At 35.7% G+C, this 11,989-nt stretch overlaps 1 protein-coding gene across 1 annotated transcript; it reads left to right on the forward strand.

Moving 5' to 3' along the window:
• The first annotated feature begins 5,110 nt into the window (after window positions 1–5,110).
• On the forward strand, window positions 5,111–11,583 carry LOC120634277 (trypsin CFT-1-like). The gene is made up of 4 exons (XM_039904766.1): window positions 5,111–5,167; window positions 8,009–8,174; window positions 9,247–9,505; window positions 11,269–11,583. Exons 1-4 carry the CDS (start codon window positions 5,119–5,121, stop codon window positions 11,554–11,556), a joined length of 762 nt encoding a protein of 253 aa, XP_039760700.1. The 5' UTR covers window positions 5,111–5,118; the 3' UTR covers window positions 11,557–11,583.
• Window positions 11,584–11,989: the final 406 nt, after the last annotated feature.

Genomic DNA, 11,989 nt, shown 5'->3' on the forward strand with positions numbered 1-11,989 from the left:
CATAAAATTGCCTAAGCTGAAATGCAAATTGTGTAACGCAGGTGTCATCAAATATTTTACGGGTATTTTTTTTATAAATCCACAATAAAATCCGACCATGTATGAACGATAAACAGTGAGGGTTCCGTACCGCAGAAGGCAAGTTATTATTAATCATAATAAATTAGACTTTTTCATAACAGTTACGTTAAATTTAGACGAAAAGTTATAGATTTTTTTTCTACTAATTAACCTGACTTACATTTTAGTTATTTAAGTTTAATTTCATTTATTATTTTTAAGACATCAATATTAATTATTTTAATCCGAATTAATTCATTTTTGTTTTGGTTCCTAATAATTGATTAAGTGAAATAATTCATTGTAACTTAGCTTTAAATATTTATCCTTTTAAGGCTTATATTAGCAGACTAATAATTGTAGGACAAACTGTAAATAATTTATAGGAATGACTTTTTACATTTTAATGCATGCTTTGATAACCTGTAATTAGTTGAACATTTACTATGTGAATTATTAATTTATTTATTTATAATGAACAACAGTTCATTATAAATAAATAAATTAATACAGTCATCATTATTACATACAATCATTTTGATCTATATACCCATTACCGATTGATTGTAGGATACGGGTCTCTTCTGAGAAAGAGAAAGGCTTAGGCCGCTATCAGAGGCGTGCACAGAGTGACAGAGGGTACGCACAAATTCAAATTCAAATTCAAAATTCAAAATTCATTTATTTCAAGTAGGCCTAATACAAGCACTTTTGAAACGTCAAGTCTGTCCGTGTGTAGTGACTCTACCACCGGTTCGGAAGGCAGATTCTACCGAGAAGAAGCCGGCAAGAAACTCAGCAGTTGCTCTTTTCCAACATCAAAAATTTACATTTTATATTTTAACATTCATTTTTCTATCTTGTGAGAGATGAAAGCGAAGCCGGATGCTTCCAAGCAACCCTGTCATTAAGAAACTCATCAACTGTATAATAACCTCGCTGTAATAAATGTGTTTTAACACATTCTTTAAACTTATGCATTGGTAGGTCCAAAATTACCTTAGGAATCATATTATAAAAGCGTATACTCAATCCCACAAATGACTTCTGCACCTTTCGCAGACGATATGCAGATGTCACTAATTTATGACCATTTCTTGTAAGTCGACTGTTTATATCCACTTTTTGTTTATAAAGACTAATATGTTGTCTTACAAATACTATATTGTTATAAATGTATTGTGAGGCTACCGTAAGTATACCAATTTCTTTAAATTTTTCACGCAGGGATTCACGTGATTTAAGTTTATATATTGACCGTACAGCTCTTTTCTGCAATATGAATATAGTTTCAATATCAGCAGCTTTGCCCCATAATAAGATCCCGTAAGACATCACACTATGAAAGTACGCGAAGTAAACAAGTCTTGCTGTTTCTACGTCAGTAATCTGTCTAATTTTCCTGACGGCGTAGGCAGCCGAGCTTAGTTTACCTGCTAGTGTATCTATATGGGTACCCCACTGAAGCTTACAATCCAAGGTCATGCCCAGAAAAACTGTGGAATCTTCCATTTTTAGTGATTCTCCATTTATTATTATATTTTTATTAACTTTCTTTACATTTGGTAAAATAAATTCCACACACTTAGTTTTTTTTGCACACAGGGTATGCAAATTATATAAAATGAAGAAAATCTCCAGTACTAGTTGTAAATACTTAAGAGTAACCTTTTTATAACTTTTAAAGTGCCCATCCTTAAGTTTTTTTTAACTCTTACGGGAGATTTTCTTCATTTTATAACATCTGATATTTACAAACATATATATAAATATTTATTTTTGTTAACATTTACTATGTGAATAATTCCAAAAAAAAGGGCAAGTTTAAATGTATCTACTGTATTAATTTATTTATTTATAATGAACAATAGTTCATTATAAATAAATAAATTAATTAATTAAAAAATAATTATTGACTATATTCTTTTTAAAATTCCATTCAAGCTATGAATTGTTTGTGTGATGAGCATTAAGTGTTTTTCAGTGTCTGGGTGTTTATATGTATTTTCTAAGTATTTATGTATATATAATTCATAAAAATATTCATCAGTCATCTTAGTACTCATAACACAAGCTACGCTTACTTTGGGGCTAGGTGGAGACGTGTGTATTCTCGTAGTATATTTATTTATTTATTTATTTAAATAAGCTTAAAATAGCGGAACAATAAATTAACTTGTTTCATAACATTGCTTCGGTGTTTCGGTTGTAAATATGTTTTAGAATTTATAAAAATTCTACTTCGGGTATAAAATTAATTGAGCGAGCGAAGCGAAGTCTTGGTTTACTTGAGTTAAATTGCATTTAATCCGACCATCAGTAAGATGTGCGACGTACAGTAAGGCTAGCGTGGATATGAGATTTATCTTCACAAAAGGAAAGAAAAGGACAAAGTATACTCTAGTTTTATTCACTATGCAAACATAAAAAAAAAGTCAAACAAAGTATCTCGCGCTGTTCTTATGCTTAGATCTTTTTAAATACGCAACAAATTTTAATGCAATTTTCAGTTATAGATAGAGTGATTAAAGAGGAAGGTTTATTTTTATTTATTTATACTCTTTATTTGTACACCACTCAAGCAAAGAAACGACAAAAAAAAGAACAAACACATGAAGAATGAAGCAGGATACAAAAGGCGGCCTTATCGCTAAATAGCGATCTCTGCCAGGCAACCTTAGGATTAGGAAAACTAAAAAGAAAACAAATAGGTGGGGTACACTTTTTAGTACATACATACAAATATCTACATACTAATACATAAACCAGACTACACAAATAAAAAAAAAATTAAAAATACTATTGATAAATATAAAAAAAAAAATATACTAATACATATCCTAATATACCATAAATACTTAAATATGAGTTTGAGTAGATAAATAAATAATAATAAATAATAATAGTCGTCTTTACTGGGCGAGATAATGAGCCTTAACAGCATTTTTAAATATGCCCAATGACTTCGACTGTCTTATGATCAATGGGAGTGCATTCCACAATTCAGTAGCTTTGACAGTGAACGAATGCTTATAAAACTTCGTTTTGTGGAACGGCATGCTCAAAGTCAGCGCACGACTCGATCTAAGTTCCGACTGCACTCCAAGAAATTTAAACTTCTCCTTAAGATAAGAAGGAGTCTTAGGATTAAATAACACACAGTACAGAAGTGAAAGTACATGAAGATCCCGGCGACGGCGGATAGGGAGCCACTTAAGCTTCTGACGAAATTCAGATACATGGTCATATTTGCGTAATCCAAATATGACCCGAATAGCTAGATTTTGAAGACGCACAAGTTTGTTAAGATAGTCCTCGGTCAAATTAAGATAGCTTGCGTCCGCATAGTCGAGAATAGAGAGAAAAAGAGAATATGCTAACATAACTTTAGTCGGGATTGGAAGAATGGATCGCAGACGGCACAGCGACCTAAAAGTGCCAAAAGTCCTTCTACTCAAATCCCTGACTTGCACAGACCACGATAACTCTTTATCAAGATGCAAGCCAAGGTCCTTTACAGAGGCACAAAACGGAATTGTGACACCATTAAAATCTACACTAGGTAGATTTCCCCAATCAACCCTTGACCGCATACCAGGTATTTATATGAAGTATACATGCATATTATTAAATATGCATATTAGAAAAGCAAATAAATCGAAGATTTGCAATGTGAGTTCGTAACAAAAATATATTTGTTCGCTTACATTAGAAACCTTACGAGATATATTAAATTTATGTTCTACGGAATTGCATTATTAATCACTCCAAGTGGCCTCACATTACGTGACACCCGTGGATAGTATCAAAATAATATTACTTGCTCTTGTCAGTGGGGCAGGGATAAAAACATGCGGGGCAGTCTTCGAGAACTAGGAACTAAAAGTGAAAACAAAATTAAGGTACATATATACGCAATATACATATATATATATACACAGTATGCAAATAAATACAGTTTACATATTTATTTATTTATATTTATTTATTTATTTCATTACATATTGTACATACACATAGCAACTACAAAATACAAAATTGTAAAAACTTCACAAACAAATTAGATGTATAATATTTATAGGTTATGGTTATTAGGTAGGTACTTTATGTCTAACTTAAAGCGTTCGATGACGATAATGCGAGTTCCAGGATTGCAAAAAGTGCTGAGAAATGCGGACTGCGATAAAGACTATCTGTTTCATTTTTTCCGACCACAATTGGAGAAATTTCTAGGAACCCCTAAAAATGTCTCCAATTGTGGTCATTTTAATAGATTGTTATCAGGATACTTGTTATCTTTAATGTATCTAAATAATTGGTTAATTCAACTGGCTTACTTAAGATAACTGGATTACAGACTTACGTCTATCTACAATATATCTAATCAACGAACACATTATTTAGTACTAATATAAGAAGCGCACAAGTGTGTCTATTTGTTTTTTTGTGTGTTTGTACAACTATTAAGCTGGTTTTGGTGAAAATTAGCACAGAAGCATTTGCGCCCTGAAGATAGTCCACCTTCAGGACGCAAATGCTTTTCAGTATCAGTGAAATAATGTGATTTTTTCACCGAAAATTCCACGCTGTTATATGGCTCGAAACATGTTCGCTAGCTATAATACTAAATATACTGGACAGGATAGAAGAAAGCGTTACGAGTATTTTCCTTCACCTTAGAAGCATTTAATGGGTCAAAACGTACAAAACTTAGAAAAGCTAGAGCTGCGTGCTGGGATTTGAACTCGACCCCGGAAAGTGAAGTCCAATTCCCAACCACTGGGCTATCACCGCTCAATTTGTATGGTTATAATTTCTGAAAACTTCGCTAGCGATGCAGGATCTTTGTGGCGCCATCTAGTTAGGTAAAATAGAGACCGCCACAGATATTAAAAGAATGTCTTCTTTCGACTCTTGTTCTCCTTTCTTTCTGCATTTTAAGTGAATGCATTTATTGATAAACGCAAGTGAAACTGTGTGTAAAACTAGTTCGTGACATTATATAAGTAACATGAGTTACTTAGTCATATGTTATTCAAATAGTTACAGCGGCAAGCTATGTGGAAACTCAACGTTTTTTTAGCGATTTGCCTCGTGGCCGCAGAGGGTAAGTTTCAAATTGATTACTCATCATCATCGTACCTATCAATGAACTTCAAATGGTGGACATAATATGTCTTTTTTATGGAGTTCCAAATACCACGGTCTTGTACCGCTTGCGTACAGATGCTCCTTCTCGCTCCTTAAATTGATTCAGTATAAACATATTCATCCTCAGCTTATTGACAGTCCCACAGTTGGGCACAGGTCCCTTTTCTCATTGGAGTGAGGGAATAATAGCATAAACCCACCACGCAGTAGATCAGTGTTGTGGGTTGCCGGGCTGTTATGTTCATCACATGTCACGGATTGCCCCCAAGGCACGTTGGAGGATGTTACAGGTACTCATAATCTCTGGATAGAAATGTATATATATGAAAGAAAGTTGTGTTAGTTACACCATTTATAACTCAAGAACGGCTAGACCAATTTTTATGATGTTAAATTTTTTGGATTCCTCTTAGACCGGATTAGGTATAATAAGTATTAAAATATAACATTCATAAAAAAAAATGATCCGCGGTACGAAGTTCGCCGGGACAGCTAGTATAAAATAAATCATAATCATTCTCAGTTTATTGACAGTCCCACAGCTGGGCACTGGTCTCTTTTCTCATTGGAGTGAGGGAGTAAAAGCATAAACCCACCACGCAGCAGATCAGTGTTGTGGGTTGCCGGGCTGTTATGGTAAATATTAAATATACTGCGACAATACACACATCGCCATCTAGCACCAAAGTAAGCGTAGCTTGTGTTATGGGTACTAAGATGACTTATGAATATTTTTTTATGAATAATTCACACAAATAAATATATATACTACGATTCACACAAATAAATTCAAATACTTATAATATACAGATGTTAACACCACATCTCTACTTACTCGACCACTGAGTGAATGCTTTGTACGTAACTGTTGCATAGTTCCGAAATCTACCCTCGTTTAAAATATAAATATAAGATTCATAGCATGAACAATTAAATGCATTTAATTTTATTATAAACGTATGTATTTACTTAGTTCTACGTAAAACAAGTTATTACCATCTGTTGTATTGCTTAATAAGTTAAAAATATTTATATGGTGTAAAGTCATAAAAAGGTGTTCTACCTGCTAAACTGTAAGTAAAAAATTATTAATTTGTTTAACCTAGGCTATAGATGGATATGAACTACTGTTATACAATTATTTAATTAATAAATATATTTATAAAAGAAAAAAAAATTGCACGATCATATTATTTGCAGAATTTTAAGTAAATATAATAGTTATAAATTTAAACTCTAAAAACAGCCCTACTTTTAATTTCGTGTACATTGTTGCACTAGACCAAACCCTTTCACATCATAGCGTAGTATTCTACTAGGCAAGCACTTTCATTGAGGGAACTGTGGATAAATATGTAATATATATGTATGGATAAATGTGTAATGTATATAATGTGTGTAATGTTTATGTATGGATAAATGTGTAATCCGCCATTTTGTGGCGGCGGCCATCTTGGACATAAAAAAATGCAAAGAACAATCTCGACTGATTAACCGTACAAGCCAAATAACAAAATGAAAATCGGTTTATCCGTTCGAGCCCTACGGTGCCACAGACACAATCACACAAACATACAACATAGACACGTCAAACTTATAGCACCCCATCGTTTGTCCGTGGGAGGTTAAAACACTCCATTTCTATTCTTATTCTAATATTTTTTCCCCATCTATTTATTAATTTAGCTTATCATAATAATATATGTAAGTTTATTATTTTTATATTTATGTCATATATATATATATATATTTTTTTTTTAATTTGTGTATTTTTTGTTTATGTATTCGAATGCAGTTATATGAATTTAGGTTTATAATTATTTTACATACCTATTTGTTCTCGCTCTCGTTGTCGTAATCCTTGGGTTTCCTGGTAGAGATCGCTTCTAAGCCAAAAGGAGGCTTTTGGTATTCTACTCCAGGCTTTGTGGTCCTCATCATCATCATCACTTCAACCAATCGAAGTCCACTGGAGGTCTTTTGTAGGGACTTCCAAAATCCACGGTTCTGGGCCGCTTGCTTCCAGCGGCTCCCAGCGGCTCCCAGCGACTCGTTTGATGTCGTCTGTCCACCTCTTTGGGGCCGACCAACCCAACGTCCATCGGTTCTCCGAGCTATGTGCCCCGCCCATTTCCACTTCAGCTTTGCGACTCGCTGAGCTATGTTTGTAACTCTGGTTCTTCTACGGATTCCACATTCCTGATTTGATCACAAAGAGATACTCCCAACATTACTTAAGCTTATAGAGAAGTCCTATTATAGTATAAAGGACTACGTAAAAAAGCTTGGGTGTGAAATATTGCTCCAACCAGGCTCTTCTAATAATTTTAAATGACATTGTGGGATGGTGATAACAAAAAAAAACACCCGGCTTAGTTTGTTGTGGGCTTCTTCTTAGACCAGGATGCGTTTAGAGCTCTCGTAGCTATAGTTTTAAGTTTACGAATGTGGTTATCGCCATCATCTCACTACCGTGTAATTCTTATGTACGCATCAAAAGTGCTACCTATGGGCCGGGCCTACTTGAATAAAGATATTTTTTTACTTTGACTTTGACTTTTGACATTGCTCTCTCCATCGCTCGCTGAGTGATTCTGTGCCTTCTTATGAGGCCAATACTAAGCGACCACGTTTCGGATCCGTAAGTCATCACTGGCAACACGCACTGTTCGAAGACTTTGGTCTTCAGGCACTGAGGGATTTTGGACGAAAAGATGTCTCGAAGTTTATTTTCCTAAGTCCTAGTGGTGTACAAATAAAGAGTCCAAATAAAAATAAAATAAATATTTTATTATAGCGATCCCGCGCAAGGAAAGGATAGTAGGAGGTTCAATCGTAAGTATCACCCAATATCCCTTCGCTGCGGTTCTTTTGGTGTCTACAAATAATGCGGCCTTCCGGCAAGACTGCGGTGGTATGATCTTGAACAACAGATCCATCTTGTCAGCGTCTCACTGTTGGGTGTAAGAATCTATTGTCTAAATATAATATTTTTAATAACTGACGCACAGTACAATATTTTAACCTGTTTTCACTGCCAGCTTGGAATAAAGTTCTAAAACTAAATGCGAATGTTTGTTTGTACGTTTGTCCTTCCTTCACGCCCCAAGCAATCAATCCACTTGGTTTTTTAGGCATGGAGTTAGTTGAAAGGAAGGAGAGTGGCATAAGCTACTTTTTATATCAGGAAATCAAACGGTTCTCACGGGATTTGTTAAAAAACGTATTAAACGTGGACGAATCGAAACGTCAATAAATTTAATATTTATGATGATGGGCCTTACTTTAAAAAAAAACTTATTGTAACTCTGTATCATATGGCTTCCGCAAAATTCAAAAAAATTCAAAATTCAAAATTATTTTTTTCAAGTATGCCCAGTTTACAGGCACTTTTGAAAGGTCAAGTCAGTCTGTTTGAGGTGACTCTAACACCGGTTCTTAAGGCAGATTCTACCGAGAAGAGCCAAAAAATTCAGCAGATTGCTATTTTTTAACATCATTTTACAGTTTACAATGAAATATATATATATTACCAAAGTAAATCATCAAATTCCGCAAAGTAACGCTTTCTTGTATCCACTGTTTGATTTACATATTTCTCAATTAGATGACCTAATAAAATCGTATAGAAGCAGGCATTCCTTTGCGGAATTTCATGATATACTTTATGTAAGTCCGAGGATTGAAGAAATTATAAATTGCACCATATAAATTCTCCCGCTTTTGGCGGAGTATAGCAAATTAAGCTTAATTTTTAAAAAACGTTTCCTACGTTTATACAACATTGCGGAACACTAAATCGCTTGGCAGCACGTCTTTGTAAGTAGGATGCAACTAACAAACTGCCCCACCGGGAATCAAACCTTGGCCCTCCCACTAAAAATTATTTTTTTAGCAACTAATTAGCAACAAAAAAGCAACAAATTTCGGTGTTTTTTTTTTTCAATTTCGCTAATTTTACGTCGCCATTTTTTTAGACTTATTTTATTGGGCAAAATTATTACTCCATATTTTCCTATTTCTGTTTTTATATAGAGGTAAGGTCGCCACTACGTTCAGGGTTCGAGTTGGATCTACCTTCGCGAACAGCGGTGGCGCAACGCACAACGTGGCCAGGCATATAACCCATCCGCAATATAACGTTGGGACGTTCATGAACAACGATGTTGGCATAGTGAGGTTGGCTACCGCCATTGTGTTAGGAGGCTACGTTCGGGCGGGGTCGATCGCTGGACCCAATTACCACGTCGCTGACAACACAAACGTTTGGTCGATCGGATGGGGTCTTATGTCTGTAAGTTTTTTTTTATTGATTATTTATTTTATAATCGGAGACAAGTTTAGAAGATCTACTGTGACATAAAGACAGATTAACTAAACCTTAACCACCCTTAAATTAACTAATGCAACCAAGCGAATAGTTTATGGTTACAGTGGTTAGTTTAACTAAGTGTCCCAGATTAACCACCAGTATAGGAGTCAATAAGATTGGCACTATATTTGGGATAAGTTGGGGTCGATAGCTGGATCTAATTACAACATCACAGTCAACAACAACGTTTGGTCGATCAGCTGGGGTCTTACGTCAGTGAGTTTTTTTTTTATATTTTGTTTATTTTTTATTCGTTGAAGAGTAATCTACTGTGGCATGAGGGCAGATTAACTTAACTACCTAAAATAGTTTAGGGGAATGGGTCATGGTGACAGTTGTTAATGTAACCAGGTATCCTAGATTACCTGCCAGGAGTGGAGTCTATAAGAGCAAGGGCATTCATGAACATTGATATTGGCATAGTGAGTTTGCCGGATGCCATTGTGTTTGGGAACAACGTCCGGGCAGAGTCGATCGCTGAATCCAATTACAAAATCCCTGGTGGTACTAAAGTTTGGTCGATCGGATGGGGTCTGTGAGATTTACACAATGAGCTCCTGCACTATATCCTCAGAATATTACAAATCTCGCAATCGTAGGTTCGCTTTGGGGTATTAAACGCTAAATAAGATAATAAAAATGCCGAGTCGCAATCGCAATCGAAATTCTGTACTGTTGATTTAAAATATTACAAACATTGGATGTGCAAGTGTAGAAATTTGAGTTGTTTTAACAATCACAAATTAATTTGGGAGTTTACTATATTATGGATAATATTCCGTTAGTTAGACAAACAATGAGGTGCGATAAGTCGGGTCGCAAACAGAATGAAAAGGTATAGCACGTATAGGCAGGACGTTCGGGATTTTATCTGATTAAATTAGAAGACGTGACAGACTTTCGTGTTTCCCCATTGCCATTTAAAAAACTTTACAACACGAGGCATTGATGCAGTCAGGGGAAGAGTTTGAAATCCCCTTTTAAGATACATGACTTCTTAGGGGATTGAGGCGTGGTAACCTGATTTCAGATTGTAACGGGTTTACCTGTTACAGGCTTTTATTACGCCCATAGCCTTAATCGGTTTCTAAGCGACATAGCACAGGAACGCTAAATACTTTATCAATCTAGCAACACGTCTTTGTGGGTGGTAACTAGCCACGGCCAAAGCCTCCCACAAAGCTTCCCACAAAACCAGACCAGTCTTATTTTAACACATATAATACTTGGCGGCCGACTGGCGCAGTGGGCAGCGTTCGAGTTGGCCGTGACATATAACGTCGGGACGTTCATGAACAACGATGTTGGCATAGTGAGGTTTGCGACCGCCATTGTGTTCGGGAACCACGTTCGGGCGGGGTCGCTGATAACACTAATGTTCGGTCGATCGGATGGAGTCATATGTCCGTAAGATTTTTTCTCTTGTCTTTGTGGATGGTAACTAGCCACGGCCAAAGCCCACAAAACCAGACCACTCTTATTTCAACAAATATTGGCGGCCGATTAGCGCAGTGGGCAGCGACCCTGCTTTCTGAGTCCAAGGCCGTGGGTTCGATACCTAGAACTGTTAATTATACATAAGAATATTCTTCAGTCATCTTAGTACCCATAACACAAGCTACAATCACTTTGGGGCTAGATGGCGATTTGTATATTGTCGTAGCATATAAAAACTTATCTTTCAGTGGGGCGGACAGCTCTCTGAGGAACTTCGCCATGTTCAACTCAGGATAACCAACCAAGCTGAATGCCAAAGGGTTTACGGTTTCAATAGCATCAATGCCAACATGATCTGTGCTGGATGGCACACCGATGGTCGGGGTTCCTGCACAGCTGATTCTGGCGGACCCCTTCTCCATAACAGTGTAGCTGTAGGCATCACCTCCTTCGGTACTGGATGCGGTGAAGCTAGATGGCCAGGCGTCTACGCAAGGGTTTCGAGATACGCCAGTTGGATTCAATCGAATTCTTAATTAATGAATAAATACTATACTTGTCTCTTTTACTTTGTTCCTTATTCAAAAAAGTCATTTGATACACCTTCAGTGTGATTTATAATAGGTAGAATATTTGTTTTATACAACGTGTAAATGAAATCCGAAATTATACTTCAGAGGCCTTAGAGGTACATTATTAACTTTTTCTGAAACTTCGAAACATAATAGTTTTTGAGTAAACCATTGCCATAGTTTTACTGAAACAAATCAGATACAGCCCTAACACCACATGCGAAAGTAAAATCAAGAGTCTACTGTCACTTTATTAGGTACGCGTTGCGTAGCGTAGGTACTATGCACGTGTCAGTATTTGATTATCGATAGGGTTGTCATAATTAAACACTTACAACGAAAAATAAATACTATAACATATTGTGTAATTATGAATGTATAATGTTTATGTGTTTAT

The sequence above is a fragment of the Pararge aegeria genome, chromosome 23 (assembly GCF_905163445.1).
Source record: "Pararge aegeria chromosome 23, ilParAegt1.1, whole genome shotgun sequence".
Taxonomy (NCBI): domain Eukaryota; kingdom Metazoa; phylum Arthropoda; class Insecta; order Lepidoptera; family Nymphalidae; genus Pararge; species Pararge aegeria.

Coding starts and splice junctions, on each gene's coding strand:
- LOC120634277 (XM_039904766.1), top strand. CDS start 5,119: ATGTGGAAACTCAACGTTTTTTTAGCGATTTGCCTCGTGGCCGCAGAG. Junction 5,168..8,008: donor TTGCCTCGTGGCCGCAGAGG/GTAAGTTTCAAA, acceptor ATTTTATTATAG/CGATCCCGCGCAAGGAAAGG. Junction 8,175..9,246: donor TCAGCGTCTCACTGTTGGGT/GTAAGAATCTAT, acceptor GTTTTTATATAG/AGGTAAGGTCGCCACTACGT.